Below are 17,432 nucleotides of genomic sequence, written 5' to 3' on the forward strand. Positions count from 1 at the left end.
TGGGGGAGGAACCTGGATAACTTGGAATAACTAAATGTCAAATGCTGCTTGCAAGTACTCCCACTGATTTCACGGAATCACAGAAGCTAAAGATGGAAAAGACTTAAAGGAGTATCTAGACTTCAGTGAAAGTACACATGGGACTGAGTTAAACAGGAACTGGTCCGAAAACTGGTACATGAAGACAAACCTAAAAATATGTCCTAGGTGAATAATTTAATCCTGATTGGTTGCCTACAGCTGATAAACAAGATGATACTGACAGATTCAATTCTGTACAAAGATTAACAATGGTTTAGTAATTTTTCCATTTGACATTTTCTGTTCTTCTAGTCTTAAAGCCTTAAGCCATGTTTTGCTAAGACAAATTCAAATTGTGTAATTCCATACTAGCATTCCATTTCATATAGCTCCAGATATGAATTATTACTATCTTGCTCTGACATAATAGGGTGGAAGAATAGAATGCAAAATAAAATTGAAGTGTTCAGTCTAATGATGTATTTTCTCACCACAAAAGGTATGTTAGTACCAGAGAGCATAGTTTAATCATTAAATAATTACGTAATTATTAATTATTAAATTCTGAGTTAAGAGTGCAAAACCAAGGAATAGGTAACAGAGTGACTCATTACTTTCTAACCTTGGATGGTAGATATGGCTCAACTAAGGTATAGGTATCTTTGTAAAAGACACAATTCTCACTTTTTTGTTTACTTCTCTTTCTACTGAAATATATTTATTTCACTTGTCACGGTAAACCATCATTCAATAGCCTAATATCTATGTACTGCCTGGAGTGCCCTAACCAGGTTCCTAATTACCCTGCTCTACACACAGACATGCAGCTCCTCAGGTTTCAACTCTGGGAATTTCTGACTTACTTTACCCTCAGGGAGAGGGGCCAGTGCCAGAGCAGAAAAGGTCAGAGGTTTGCACCTGAGGATCTGTGGGTAGTCTCAGTCCTAATGCTGAAGGTCTTAAGGCATCCATGTACAGTAGAAGCCCCTCTGGCACAACTCCAGACCCCACACTTCCTTCATCTTGCCAATGATATCCCTGCCACCTTGTGTTCTGGGACCCCCCTCTGATGGGACTCACAAAGCACAGGGAGACCTTCACTGGTGGAAAATCTTCTGGATTTGGAAGGCAGCATGCCCTCTGGAGTAGCTGCTCTTTGAGCTCAACCTCCATGACCCAACATGTCTCAAAAACTCATCCCCCTCCTGTCTACACAATAGTCTCATGTAGGAGTTTCCACAGGCTTTGCAGAAGGTTATCCAGGTGGTGCTCCCCACTTTTCCATGCACTGGCCACATCTGGACCCCAATCCTACAAAGACTTATTCAGGTACTTAGGTCAATAGGATTATTTACAATGTGTAAAATTAATCATGTGAGTGAGTCTTTGCAGAATTAGATCCTTGGCCAATATTTGCATGCTTTCACTCTCCTCCATATAGTGTATATTTGAGCCTAGGATGATACTTTATTACTAGGTTGAGCAGTAAACACAGACTCAAAATACAACAGTCTAACTACCAAGAATTTGTAGTACTGAAACATACATACACATTTAATTGTCTAATTACTATGAATCAGACTCTGGCTTTGGAGTCCCTATTCAGTCTTTTTATTAGGCAAAACATCCAGATGAAATCAATGGGATTTTTGTCTGAGGACAGAGTAAGTAAGGATTCCAGAATTTGACTCACATTAGGCAGTTGTGAGCACACATATTTTCAAGCACTAAATACACTTGGTAGTTAGGATTGCATATTTTGATTCTGTATTTACTGCTCAACCTAATAATAAAATATTATGCCAATCCCCCAAATTTCCCACTTTTGTATTATATGGAGAAGACAAATGCATGTAAATATCCCATTGTGCTGATATATGGATGTTTTGCCTGGGGATAGATTTAGTAAGGGCATTAATTGTTTCTTATTTTAATGAGGAATAAAAAAAGAGCCAGAACAAGCATTGTCCCATGAAAGATCAAACTTCCAAAGGGAAGACTGGTGCCTTAATTGCATACTGTACAGTTACAATTAGAGAATGTTAAATTATATATAGTAATCGCTGCATAAATCCATAAGGAACCTTGGTGCTATCACTTAATAATGCTTTACTCTTCACAATATCAAATTATTTTTGCTTCCAAATGAGAACATATCACTTATGTATTTATTTCAAAGAAATATGCCTTCAGTGTCAACCCATTTGAAGCTTTCCTTACCCATGTCATACGTATTCGATCTATAGTGCTGTAGCGACATTCCGTGATTAAATTATCCCCCTGAAACATAAAATATAAGAAGTTCACAATTATGAAGTTTTATAACATTTGGTTCAGGTGATGATTTACTATTGCAAAGGTTTAACAAATAATGGTCAGAACACTGGAATCCAGGGATTTGAATTTTTGAAGGAGCAGAGGATCAGTACATTAGCCCAGACTAAAACTTTGGTTGTTTAGTTAATTCATTATTCATTATCCTTAGCGGGTGTAAATTAGTGTAGCTACATTGACTTAAATGAAGGCATGTCAATTTACACCAGCTGAGAACCTAGTCCATTATTTGTACTGCATTAGCACCCAAAAGCTCCAGTCACCACCAAGGCCCTCACACATAGGAAGATGTGGTTCTTGTTCCAAATTCCTTACACTCTATGAGTACGGATATTTTGTTTGTGATAAATCCTCTCACCAATTTCAATAGGACTATCCGTGTGAATAAGGAAAAGATTTTCCACATCATAAAAGCACCATATTGTTTGCCATGATTGGCAGTCTCTCCTCAAGAGAACCCCGAGCTTGGTATGGCAGGAGGTGTGGCGAGATATGATTGAAATATTGACAGATTTATTTGGAGAAGGTTGCACATTTTTTGTCTTTAGTATGTTCAATTAATTCTTCATTTTCATTACTACTAAATTGCTCTACCATGTTTTTAAATAATAAAAAGCAGTAGCTCACAGAGTAACTAATCTTCTATACCAAATCAAATACAGTCTACATGTCCCTATGCAAAGCAATATGGATCAGAAATTATATATAACATATATAATTATAACATATAATTTATGAGGGGTGCAGAAGTACTGACTGGACACATTTGTATTAGCCTTGTGGGCAATTCTTGTCTGACCTTTAATTAGAGGAGTTCAGGGCTCTCACGTGCTTGTTTATTCATTGACTGAGTTGTTTAATGATTACTAAAAAGAGGGAAGTCTACTTTTTTTGAGGAATATTTTTTATCCCTTAAAGAAGATAGTGCCAGAGTGGCTGCAGCCACTGCCCCTCACAAAGTAGTCCTAAATTTGTGACTGAAAGATCTGAAGAATTCAGTGCCACAGGGCACAGGCCTGCTACTTAAAAAGGTGTATTTTGTTAGACAGCAATAACCCCTCTCCTCCCCCCCATCTCTCCCACCCAAAAAAAGAGGGGAAGCTGAAGGGGTTGTAAATAGAATCGTGGATTTATAAAATTTCTCTTCTGGCCTTAGTAAGTTAAAAAACAAAACAAAAACAACAAAAACCTACAACTTTCCCTGTAAGTGGAAGTAGAGAACAGGATTGAACTAGAAATATGATACTTTGGGGAATTTCAGAGCACACCAGTTCTGGGGATTTTTATGTTTATTTGCATATGGATAGCTGAGTTATTTAGCCCTTATCTGCTGATTTAATTTCTCTTGAAATGGTCAGGGGATTACCTACCAGAAGGTCTGAATCTCCCTCTCCCTATGTAGTTCTGATAGTGTGTATACCTTTACAGCTTTGTAATAAAACTATGTAATTAGTTGTGAAATGGAGAAAGTGGACTTACTGGTTCTAGGAGCAGTCATCATCTTAACTATACTCTGACTCTTTGAAGATATATATATATATATATATATACATATATATATACACACACACACACATACTTGTTCTTAGGTCCAGAAGGAAGTGGGAGGCAGACCTGTAGAGAGTCTCTGAATAAAGGGTAAAAAATAGGGGGTGACGTCAGGGTAGGGATTTGCTATAGACCAAAGGTGCGCAAACTACAGCCCGTCGGCCACATCCAGCCCTCAGGACCCTCCTGCCCGGCCCCTGAGCTCCTGGCCTAGGGGGGCCTAGCCCCTGGGCCCTCCCCCGCTGTTCCCCCTCCCCCGCAGCCTCAGCTCATGGTGCCACCTGCGCAATGCTCTGGGCAGTTGGGCGGCGAGCTCCTGGGGCAGCGCAGCTGCAGAGCCGGGGCCTGACCCGGCGCTCTGTGCTGTGCGGTGGCATGGCTGGCTCCAGCTGGGCGGCACAGTTGTAGTGCTGCCAGCCACTGGTGCTCCAGGCAGCGCGGTAAGGGGTCAGGCAACAGGGAGGGTTGGATAGAGGGCAGGGGAGTTTGGGGTGGTGGTCAGGGTGTGGGGGTGTGCATAGGGGTTGGGGCGGTCAGAGGGCGGGAAACAGGGATTGACTGGGGGCAGGGGTCCCAGGGGGCAGGCAGGAAGGAGACGGCGTGTTGGATGGAGTGGCAGGGGGCAGTCAGGGGCAGGGGTTTCACGGGCAGTCAGGGGACAGGGAGAAGGGGTGGTTGGATGGGGCAGGGGTCCGGGGAGGCAGTTAGAAAGGAAAGAGGGGGCTGTGGGTGGCAGTCACGGGCAGGTATTCCAGGGGTGGTCAGGGGACAGGGAGAAGGGGGTGGGTGGTTGGATGGGGCAGGATTCCCGGGGGGGGGGGGCATCAGGGGGTGAGAAGCAGGGGAGAAATCAGATATGGGGCAGGGGCCAGGCCATACCTGGCTGTTCGGGGAGGCATAGCCTCCTCTCACTGGCCCTCCATACAACTTCGGAAACCTGATGTGGCCCTCAGGCCAAAAAGTTTGCCCGCCCCTGCTATAGACCATCAAATCAGGAAGAGGAGGCGGATGAGGCATTTCTAGAACAAACAACAGAAATATCCAAAACACAAGACCTGGTAGTAATGGGGGACTTTAATTACCCAGACATCTGCCTGAAAATAATAGGGCAAAACACAATATTTCCAGTAAATTCTTGGAATGTATTGGGGAGAACTTTCTATTCCTGAAAGTGGAGGAAGTAACAAGGAGGACAGCCATTTTAGACTTGATTCTGACCAACAAGGAGGAATTGGTAGCAAACCTGAAGGTGGAAGGCAATTTGGGTAAAAGTGATTAGGAAATGATAGATTTCATGGTTCTAAGGAAAGGAAAGAGTGAGAGTAGCAGAACAAGGACAACTGATGTCAAAAAAGCAGACTTTAACAAACTCAAGAGAACTGGTAGGTAAGGTCTCATGGAAAGAAAATCTAAGGGAAAAAGGAGTTCAGGAGAGCTGGCAATTTCTCAAAGAGACAATAACTGCAAGCTATCCTGATGTGAAGAAAAGACAGGAAGAATAGTAAGAGGCAAAAATGGCTCTATCAGGAGCTCTTTAATGACCTGAAAACTAAAGAGAAATCCTACAAGAAGTGGAAAGATGGACAAATTGCTAAGGACGAGTACAAAAGAACAGCACAAAATCAGAAAGGCTAAGGCGCCAAATGAGTTATACACCTAGCAAGAGACGTAAAAGCCAATAAGAAGAGGTTCTTTCAATACATTAGGCACAAGAGAAAGATGAAGGAAAGTGTAAGTCTTCTACTTAGTGGCGAAGAAGAGTTAATAATTGATGACATCAAAAAAGCTGAGGTGTTAAATGCCTATTTTGCTCCGTCACTAAAATGTAAATGTGATCATATACTTATCACAATTAATATTAACAGCAAGGGGGAAGGAATGCAAGTCAAAATAGGGAAAGAACAGGTTAAAGAATATTTAGATGAGTTAGATGTATTCAAGTTTTCAGGACCTGATTAAATTCATTTTCGGGTACTTAAGGAACTAGCTGAAGCAATCTCAGAACGATTAACAAGTATCTTTGTCAACTCCTGGAGGATGAGTAAGGTCCCAGAAAACTAGAGAAGGGCAAACACAGTACCTATCTTTAAAGTGGGGAACAAAGAGGACCCAGAGAATTATAGACCAGTCAGTCTAACTCTGATACTTGGAAAGATATTGGTACAAATTATTAAACAATCAATTTATAAGCTCCTAGAGAATAATAATGTGATAAGGAATAGCCAAAATGGATTTGTCAAGAACAAAGCATGCCAAACCAACCTAATTTCCTTCTTTGGCCTTTGGCATAAGGGGGAAGCAGTTTACATGATATATCTTGATTTTAGTAAGACGTTTGACACAGTCCCACATGACAGTTTCTTAAACAAACTAGGGAAATGTGGTCTGCATGAAATTACTATACGGTGGGTGCACAACTGGTTGAAAGGCCCTACTCAAAGAATAGCTATCAATGGTTTGTTGTTTAAACTGGGAGGATATATCTAGTGGGGTCCTGCAAGGGTCAGCCCTCGGTCCAGTACTATTCACCATTTTCATTAATGACTTGAATAATGGAAATTGGCAACGCTCCATTGATGTCAGTGGAACTATGCTGGTTTACACTAGCTGAGTACCTGGCCCTTGGAGTACAAGTAGTTACAGAACATCCAGCAAAGCTTTCTTTGGTTGGTGATTAGCTCTTCGGGTTTCAAATGCATCAGAAGCTTCTAATACTTGCAGAGAACAAATACTATGAACTCCACAACTACAAGGAACAGCACATGCAGGAACAGACAGAGAGACTGATAGGAATGTCTGAGGAGAATACTTTGAATTAATTGTTCTACCATATTGGCAATAAGCAGTATTATTAGTTATTATTATTATTTATATGTATTGTGGTAGCAGTAATATTGGAATCATTGGTAGCAAATTATGAGAATTTAGATGCAGGTGATTCATATTATAGCCGGCATAGCCCACTTTAGAGAAGGTTGAATTCCAACTTTCATTCCAGCCCTCTCTTTTTGAGTTGCTCATAATATACTCAAGCAAATGTGCTTTTCAGTCTCTTTCCTATCTATTTCTGTTTATTCTTTAATCTAAAAGGGACTTTTCTCTATAATTTGCATACAAGCTTTTTCTATAAAGGCATCCAAACCTCTAATCCTCTCTCAGCCTCCACTTTCTCCTTCCCAAACCCCTGTACTCCTTCTCTGGATGTGGAAGTAGTGCTTTCTCTTTTGAAGTCCCACTGGATTGTTAGCAGTCAGACTTCAAAAGGAAAAAGCTGCTCTCCCCTGCAAGCACAGCTGCACCTGAGAAGTGGCCAGGCTTTGCTGTAGAAATTGAACTGGAAGCTAGATAAAGGTTCCCATTTCAGTTTCTTACCTTAGAAGGGCAAGTATCAAAGAAGTCTGATGTGGGGGAGGAGAGATAGAGATGAAGAAAATTGTGAGGGGAAGACTGACAGTTTTAAGCTAACATTCAGTCACTTCTAGTGACCTTTTCTTGCCACTTTCAACTCACTTTCTGTAATAGGCTTATTCTGAAAAAATTACCACGTGCTTAACTTTACCAATATGTGCCATCACATTGAAGTCAATGGGACTGCTCCCCCTGCATGAAGATAAGCACATGATGAAGTACTTTGCTGGATCATGACTGGAGTGCTCAGAGCCCTGGAGCCCTCAGTCTGTAGCCTCTCTGCCAAAAAAGGTGCCAATCGGAGGTAACAAGAGCTGAGTGAATAATCTGTAATGAATTTAGACTCTTTCTTCTCATGGAATGTCTGCAAATAGATGGTGATTGAATTGAATATATTTGTTATAAAAAAGTTGATGATTTTTGTATTTTTTTAAATTGTGCATTATTATTATTATTATTATTTATTTTACAATGTTCAGGAGTGTGCTAAGTGCCTCAGTGAAAATAAGACATCATGATTTCTTGCCCTAAGAAGATTCAGTTACTCAATGAAGGTCAATACAGAGCATGATGGAGTAATGAAGTTTTTCCCCTTTAGCAACAAATAAAAAATTTAAAATAAATGGAAGACTTAGTTGACTGATTTCCTGTCTCTGTGTGAGGTTGAATATAAACAGCTCTTTGCAAGTACTTGATAGTCAAGATGTGTTGTGTTAGTTACAATTGGTCAGAAAAGCCATATGGTATTGTTTCCTTTCCCTGACTGGATTAATGTGCAAAAAAACTGGCACACTCACATATGAGAGTTTAAAATGTGCTTTCCACAAACATTTGTGACAGTAAAACTCAATTGCTCAAATGTTTGTGGAAACCAAACACAAAAGAGATCAGAATATGGTCAAAGAAAATTATTTAAAAATTTAGGTACATATTCATGGGATATTGTTTAGAGTATTTTCCCAACTCTAATGTGATTTTGTGAAAGGCGGGAAGTGAGTAAGACAGCAAAGTCATTTCACAAGCAAAATTAGTCCTAACTATGAACAAAATATTAGTCACTGTGGCTCACAAACTATGGTAAGGGGAAGAACAAAGAGATTCATACAGGCAAGATAGTTCTTTCTTCCTTTAGATACTGAAACTCCTGAAAATTGAAGTCAAACTCATCGTCATAAGCAAGCAGCTTCTGTTCTTCACCCTTGCGGAAGTGACGCATCCTGATGGCTCTGCCAGCAAGATGGGCATGGAGAAGAACAGCAAACACATGAATCCCACTTGGCCTCTCAGCATCCAAGGCCTGACAAAGGGAAACCAACAAAACTGTCAGTACATCACAAGCACAAAAGGTAAACAGATGAGTGAGAATGTTAAATATATAAATGCACTGTATGTTTCCTCAGCTTATAATAATATAAGCACTGTGCAATATGGAGAAACAGCAAATCTAAAACACCAAATGAAAACCAAATTGCCATTGTACAATAAAAACAATTATTTAAGCAATATTTATTAGTCTGATGTGCACATGTAGCTCTCATTAAAATTAACTGGAGTGCCACATCCAATGGAGTACACAGCCAATAGAATCTGACCTTTAAAAATACAGTTTTTTAAATGGTATGGTCATTTCATGGCTATGGGCTGCTGCTGCTGCATATGAGTGTGTCTTTTTTGTGACAAATGATTTGCGGTGTTTTACCGCATTACTAGAAAGGACATGCATAGACAGGCAGTTTAAGATGAAAGTTTGGAAATACTGCTTAAGACGTTCTTCTGCCAAACTGCAGGTGGGCTGATACCAAAATACTGCAGAATTAAGTCTAAAGTTTTCATTTCAGGCCAAAACAATTTTAAGGCATTCTTTGACAGATTAGCACAGAAGATAGGACTGAATCAGATTTTACAAATCTGGCACACACATCCCCAAATTCCAAGTGGTGTGAGTGTTTCAAACACAGATCCAAACCTACCCTGTAGTTCTGATTTTGGTTTAGATCCAAAACTGGAAAGCACATGTTTTCCAGATTCGTTTCACATGTGGCCTTAGATGGCAGCAACCTCGCAAGAACAGATCTTATCGGTTTTAGGCTGAAATTTGCTACAACCACCACCACCACCAGTCAGTTGCACACCCAAATCCTAGCTCTAGTTTGGCCTTAAACCCAAACCATAGCTTAAATTAACTATACATTCAAACTTGTCCCAACTTTAGATAGGACAAAATATCAACAAGAGTATGATATAATACCTTAATCACTGGTTTCATACCACATCTCAATAACACAAAGTGGAACAGAATCCTCTCCTCAAAACTACATTAAAGGTCTTTTAATGAAACTGAGACTGAACAATTTAATACTTTGGGACACACAGCAAAACCTCAGTACCTGTATCTTAACCAGTCTTCATTGATCAACCTAACACTGTTTTTCAGACTGTGACTTCAATACATAGAACCTTTAGCTTTTGCAAAGATCTTAGTTAATCTCTGTCCACAATTCTTCATGGTTAGCTTTCTATACAATGATGTCTTTGCTCTGCAGAGTGAAATGTTTTATCTAGTATTATATTAAAAAGTGTATAAAATAATTTAATATTTTATATAATACTTCATTATATGTATCAATATATACAACTGGAATATTGAATATTACAATATCAACTTCATAGAATAATCTCAGCACAGAGAAAATCATAATTTAAAAAATACTAAAAATTATATTGTTTGAAAAGGAGGTACTAATATCCAAAAAGATCCAAAGTTTTGGTGCCTAGTGCCTTTGCTCAAGTGACTTTAACTAATATTTGTTATTCTTCCCAAGAAGTTAATTTAAAAATGCCATCACAAATTAGTATTGAGACCGAAACCTAATAGTATTAGACAGGACACATACTTCTTCCAGACATTCCAGAGTGCAGTGACCTTCTGACATGAATTCAGGCATGCCTGGTGGGATATTGTGGAAGAGGCTAACCCAAAGACCAGCTTCAATAACACCAGCATCATATTTCCGTAAATCTGTAGTATAAAATAGCCTCAGTCCAGAGTTATCTACCAAACCTGCAACAAAAGAGCACTGTCAACTGTGGCTATAAATCAGGATTTTAAAAAAGGTCAATCACAGAGTTTCTCTCAGAGTTGTTCATAATTTTTACATGAAAATAATGCAAGGGAGGTTTTAAATTGGAAATGGGTTAAATATTTTACAGGAATCAGGGAAGCAATAAATAAAGGTAACTTACAAGAAAGTTGTTAAATAAGGTATGTTGATATCTGAATCAAGTTAACCAGTATGAAAAATGTTTGTCATGCTCCTCTTAGTCGTTTACATGGAAATTGGAGGGCACAAAGGCAGATTATGGGCAATCTATGAAAGTGAATAATAAAATCTCAAAAGGCAGGATGTGTGATTTTAAAATAAAATATTTGAAAAGCAGTTAAACTCATTTTGGGTTTTTTTAGGTAACAGACATCTATTTTCCTCCAGTTATAAGTTTCTTTATCCCTTCACAACACCAGTGGTATTTTTCCTCTCTGTTGGTTTGACTGTAAAGAAGCCTTTTAAGATTGCAGCATGTCATTGGAGACCAAGCAAGCCTCTTTTGCCACCTCTCTGATCCCTGTCACCTCAGGGAGCCTTTAATGATGAACGTGCTTATCCACTGTATAAATCCCAGAGAGAGGAGGGAGAACTAGATAAGGATTTTTTGGTGCTATAATCAGGGACATTTCTAGATTTTCGCTATACTCTGTGTACACCATTGTTTTCTGGTAGTGAATGTACTGTGTGTGTTGAGCTTTCTGTGGAAGTGCAAGGGACATGTTGTTTTTCTAGCCTGGCACATGTCTACATAAATATGAAGTCACGGAAGGAAGCTAAGCCTTATGTATAAAGACTGACAATTTATAAGAGTCAAATTGATATTTGTCCAAGGCCATTTCATACATCAAAATGTATAGTCACATTTATGTATTTTTTATGATCATTTCTGTCACTTCCTTCTTTGATTTCTCCCCCCTTTTGAAATATTTGCTTTAGAAAATTAAAAATCCAAGTAAATTAACAAGAACGTCAAAGAAGGCAAGAAACTTTCCAGGGACTTGTACAGTTCTTCTAAGAAACATAACAGACATGATGACTGCAACCATATATTACGTCAATACAATATTATTAGCTGGATATGTTAAGACAGATCTTTCCCTGTCTACCAATAGTTTTTCTAAAGTGCCCATTCACCAAAGTATGCAAGATCTAAACTGTGTAATTATTTGGGGACCTGGGGTATCATCTTGGGCACCAGTTCTGACAAGTTTGAGTTAGCAAACTGAGTATAAGATATGTACTGATTTCTCCATTTCTATGTTATACATAACCAGTTACTATTGTTGATCTACAGTACAGTGCATGACTTACGACCTCATCAGAGATAACAAGGGACCCAGCAACATATTGATTTTTAATACTTCTAGGACTTGGGACTCTAGATTGATTTTTCTTTCTGAGCTACTTGTAGGATCTCATCTCTTTGGAGCACCAATGTATTCTGGGTTTGGGTGGGGTTTTTTGGCTTCCTTCTTCTGAAGCATCAGAGATGGCTATGGCTGGAAATGGGACACTGGATAGGGTGGCCCAATGCTCAGAGGTGGGTCTGAGCATTCTCTCTCAGGGGCTTAGCTGGCTGGTTCTTGATCACATGCTCAGGGTCTAACTGATTGCCATATGTGGGGACAGGAAGGAATTTTCTCCCCAAGTCAGATTGGCAGTGACCTTTCGGGGGGTTGGGAGGCAGGTTCCCTTCCTCTGCAGCATAGAGTGCAAGTCACTTGCCAGGATTATCTGGGTATATCTCAGTTAATCATTTCCCTGCCACTGCAGGGGCCTCAATCACTCAGTGAAGGCATTGGCTAAGATTCTGTTCTGCAATGCCAGCAGGAACTGCATAGAAGATATAGTATAGAAAGAGGGAGGACAGACGTGACTTTATGACAACTCTGTGCCCTCAAGATTCTAGTCTGGTCCGGTAGCCAGGAGTTGTTCTAATTGACAGCATCCTTCCCATAGCATCGTGCACTATAGGCCCTCACCCCTTTGCTCTTTGCATGCCTCCTGCAGCAGGGCATGCAGTAGTGATGGGCCGGGGGGGGGTGGTGGTGGTGGCAGCACAGGGCCACCTTTGGTGGTATCCATACTGTGCCTCCACTGGGCAAATTTTCCCTTGTCCTTTGCTGGCTGTTTATGGCAACATATAGGGGCCAAACCAGGAGGCACAATCCTTCCCATGGCTTCCAAAGTTAAATCATCATTCCAGTCTGCCCATGTCCTTTTTTTTTTTTTTTTTTTTAAACAAGTCATTTAGAATAAAAACATAAAATTACACAGTGTGGTTAATTAAAACAAAACAATGGTTCTGTGAGGAATAATTAACATTAAGTGCTCTCCTTGGAGCCTGAAATCTCTGATTTTCAGCTGATATTTAATGGAAAATCATTAAATGTCAATGATATTAATGTGGACTCTTGTATTCAGTGCAAACTGGTTTTCACAATATCTGAGAGATTTGCAGAGGTTTGCAGAATGGAGAAATTGCTCAGTTAAATAAATGTATTTTAGGTGGACTTGATTGTATTAATACAAAAATAGGAGAGAGAGGGTCTCTTAAGCTATGAGCAGAGGATTTAATAGGGACATGAGTTTACTAATGATGATTCATCTTAAGAGAATTAAAAGGGGCTGTGGTACATTTTACCCAGTTAGCATTTTGCCAGTTACAGTAAATTCTCAGGTAACTCAGCACATATTTTTTTAAGATCCAGAATGAATTACTAATCTTGTCAGAAGTTAGCTTTGAAATGTCTTAGATTATTCTGGAATGTCTCTGGTTTCACAGCAAAAATTCCCTTTGCTTCTATTTAACTTAAGTAATTTTCTTCAACTTTTTGAAAAAAATACAAAAAATAATATTACAAAAGGAGAGTAAATCTTTCAAGACATGCATCCTTTAATCTGTGATTTGTCTAGCATCCTGAATATTCAGTTTTCAGAAACTGCCTTCAGTTGTGGTTGCTGACTTATTCTTTTTTTAATCTTGTTCCCTGATTCCTCTACTGAATTTTTGTTTGCTTTTACATTATGTATGCTTCAAGGTCACTCGATGCAAGTGAATTAATGCTAGTCATCTTTCAGTAAGGCTAAACTTATCAATGTAAGGAACAGGATACAAACAGACATAATATGAAGTATTTAGTGATAAAACAGTTATTTATTGTTCATGATGGGCCTGATTCAGAATTCTTTGTGCATCCAAAACTTCCATTAATTTCGATCGAGACTTCTGGTGTGCAAGGAATGAAGGATTGGATCTGATAATGAATAGGGACAATATCAGAGGAAAATGGATTTCTGTTTTGCTGTTAATTTGGTTCTCCTGTTCTGGTGAAAGGATGAGATATATCAACATGCAGTACATTCTGAAATCCTGAATATTATGGTTAGGGTGAATGAACATACCTTCTAGATATGATGGATTGTCATAATGGACTTCCATAAGCACATACTGAGGGTCTGTTGATGTGCCAATGGATAAACCAACATGAGGAGGGTATGTAAAGGCCTGTAATTTGAAACATGCACATCTGGTTAATAGGGTTCCTGTCCTGACCACATGTCAGTTTTGTTTTGATCAATATACCTACTGATTTAAAAACAATGATATAACAATGTAAATAAGAATTATGTGACCTATGGACAAACAGCAATTCTTTTTAAAAACTTACTGGACACGGCATCATGGAATGATATATCCCATTAAATAATAATGAATGCATAAACCAAACCACTAAACCTATATAAAATATTCAGCTCTGTTGCTCACTAGCAGATTATTCATCCTACATTTGTTGACTAAGCTGCAAAAGGAAATTAAATAAAAAAGGGTCAGTATTGCACCATCAAGCGGGTTAGTTGGAAAATACATTTTTTATGAACATTTGAATCTAAAGTAAAAATGTTCCCCGTTTTTAAAAGCAACAATTTCCAGATAATATGTTGGCTATATGAATTTAGACTGTTCTTAGACAAACTGCTGCATTCTCAGTAAAATTATTTGAGCCTTAAAACTGATCCTACACCAACTAGAAGAGGTCATTTATCAAACTTCAGACCTGTCGGAAGCCAAGTTACACTGTTTCTCATATACAAATAGTATTTTTGCACTTCGCATTCTAGGATCTCAGCATTCTAGTGGTTTACATTAACGAACTAAACCTCACAACACTTCTATGGGTAGCAATAAATATTACCATCCTTATGTTGCATATGAGGAAATTGAGGCACTAAGGGGTTCAGTGGCAAAGCCAGAATAGAACCCAGATCTTCCCTTTCCTACTCCAGTGCATTAACAGGATTATCCTTGCAAAGACTGTGATAAACCTTGTTAAACTAGATTTTATTTATATGGTCTTCTTACTTCACTTGGACCAAGGTAGAGGAAAGTTACAAATATGATGCTAGAGTGTAGCGTTATGGCCAAAATGCACAAAGCACATGTCAGGGGTGATGTGCAAAAGTGGCCTAAAGTTGTCCATTGGACTGCTCTGATTCTGGTGCTAGAGTGGGCTTGGAAGTTCCAGCTGCACAGTGTGACAGTACCATTAGGACTGCCCTAACTTTAACATTTGCAAGGGACTGAAAACATAGCCTAGGACTGATATGACATCAGGATTGTGTCCTCTTTTCAATAGTCATAAGAACAAATGAACAGCCATATTGGGTCAGACTAATGGTCCATCTAGCCCAGTATCCTGTCTTCCAATAGTGGCCAATTCCAGGTGCCCCAGAGAGAAGGAACAGAACAGGCAATCCTCAAGTGATCCATTCCCTGTCACTCATTCCCAGCTTCTGGCCAACAGAAGCTAGGGACACTCAGAGTATGGTGTTGCATCCCTGCGTATCCTGGCTAATAGTCATTGATGGACCTATCCTCCATGAACTTATCTAGTTCTTTTCTGAACTCTGTTATAGTTTTGGCCTTCACAACATCCCCTGGCAAGCAGTTCCACTGGTTGTGCATTGTGTGAAGAAGTACTTCCTTATGTTTGCTTTAAACCTGCTGCCTATTAATTTCATTGGGTGACCCCTAGTTCTTGGGTTAGGTGAATGAGTAAATTACATTTCCTTATTCACTTTTTCTACCCCAGACCTCTATCATATCCCCCCTTAGTCATCTCTTTTCCAAGCTGAAAAGTCACATCCAATTTCCACAGCTATTATAGGTCACCAAGTCCAGCCCCCTGCTCTCAAGCAGAACCAGGTAAACCTAGACTATTCCTGACAGGTGTTTGTCCAAAAACCTCCAATGACGGGGATTCCACAACCTCCCTTGGAAGCCTATGCCAACACTTAACTAACCCTATAGTAAGAAAGTTTTTCCTAATATCTAACCTAAATCTCCCTTGCTGCAGATTAAGCCAATTACTTCTTGTCCTATCTTCAGTGGACATGGAGAACAACTGATCACTATCCTCTTTAGAACAACCCTTAACATATCTGAAAAATGAACATATCTTCCCTCTTTTTTCTCAAGACTAAACATGATCAATATGCTTGCAGTAGAAAAGGTGTGTGGCATATAAGCCCTTATCTTGGCTTTACGCTCGTGCAGGATCACCCTCTCCGTGATACGCCCTGGTCTGGGTATACCAGAATTACGGCCAAATTACACCTGCCATGTGGTGCAAAATAACAGCAGTGCACACAAGGATCTGTGCCAGTGTGAAATTAATCTCTATGTTTATTTGGAGAGAACCCTCCTGTCCTTACCTAGTTTTCATCACTAACTATGGGCAGTTTGGTTTTCTCCATCTTCTTCTGAAGCATTAGGTGGTGGCCATTGCTGGAGGCAGGATTCCAGATTAGATGGGGCAGTCTGATATGGCAAAGCCAACATTCCCAAATCATTTTTTCCACAAGCGTTGGCACTTTCTACATTATTTTCACTACTTTTAAACTTAGCACTTAATATCCCTATCATGTTCTTTACAGAAAAGGTCAATACAATTTAACATTGTATGGTGAGACACTTGCTATTACGGCTATATATGCTTTAAGGAAAAGAGCTTAAGGTCTGGATCCATATAGGAACTTAGGCCTTCTGACACTGAGCATCGCAACACCTAACTTTTAGGGTGCCTAGAAAATCACTGGTATGCACAGCAATCCACAAAGCCTGAGTTAGGTGCCTAGACTCCCTATCCAATGCATGGGGAGAGATAGGCGACTAAGAATGGGCTCCCCAAAATGGCCTCCACTCTAGGTGGGGAGGATCCTAAGTAACTTTGTAGTTTTAGGCCTAAGTGACCAGCTAAGATAATATGTAACTTCTTCCCGAAAAACTATATTTACATCTTGGCTATCAAAATAAGAACCACGGGGCTCATGTTCTGTTGTGAGGGGTGTTGTTTATAACAATCATTTAATGACTTTATGAGAGAGCCATGATTCCGCTTGCTCCCCATCCCCACTCTCCCAACAGCTGCTCCCAAGAGGGAGCCATACTCCACCTAATCCCCACTCTCTACCAGTTGCTTCCTGGGGGTGGCATTCAAGGCAAAGCCCCTGCACATCCTTGAGTGCCAAGGCTGCACTGCATGTAAGGGGGGAACACACATTCTCACTACCTATTACACCACTATGCAGGTGTGTAATGGCAGAACACAATCTCACACAATTTGCAAATATGGTAAAAGTCCTAGTGACCAAAATTCTGTAATATGAAATCCAATTTACTAATTGGCAGCATGGAAAAACCTTCACTGTGATGCACATTCCTTTAAAGCTTTATCGATAAATCATCCCAGGAGCCATTCATCCTACCTCTCCTCCAATGGCCCAGGCAAAAATGACTGTCTCACAAGTGAGAAAAGAATCTGGCATGTTGGGGTGGTAGCATTCATGGCCGTAGTCCAACACACTGTCATTCAAACTGCTGCTACACTGATAAAGTAGGATATGGTGCACCAGATTCCCATGGTCCTTCTGTATCAATGGTTCGACCTGTTAACACACACACACAAAAAGATGACATTTTGGATGGAATCATTTTCAGTAACAGGAAACAACTAA

At 39.7% G+C, this 17,432-nt stretch overlaps 1 protein-coding gene across 1 annotated transcript in view; it reads right to left on the reverse strand.

Annotated features, from left to right (window-relative positions):
- The window catches only part of MOXD1 (monooxygenase DBH like 1), an 86,804-nt gene that overhangs the window by 22,893 nt on the left and 46,479 nt on the right, over positions 1-17,432 (reverse strand). Inside the window, exons 5-9 of the mRNA XM_073335194.1 lie at positions 17,184-17,363; positions 13,821-13,923; positions 10,206-10,372; positions 8,417-8,608; positions 2,242-2,301 (exon numbers count right to left, since the gene is read on the reverse strand). Of these exons, the coding sequence (XP_073191295.1) occupies positions 2,242-2,301; positions 8,417-8,608; positions 10,206-10,372; positions 13,821-13,923; positions 17,184-17,363 (702 nt within the window). The remainder of the gene's footprint in view (positions 1-2,241; positions 2,302-8,416; positions 8,609-10,205; positions 10,373-13,820; positions 13,924-17,183; positions 17,364-17,432) is intronic.

This window comes from Lepidochelys kempii, chromosome 3 (assembly GCF_965140265.1).
Source record: "Lepidochelys kempii isolate rLepKem1 chromosome 3, rLepKem1.hap2, whole genome shotgun sequence".
In the NCBI taxonomy this organism is placed as follows: domain Eukaryota; kingdom Metazoa; phylum Chordata; order Testudines; family Cheloniidae; genus Lepidochelys; species Lepidochelys kempii.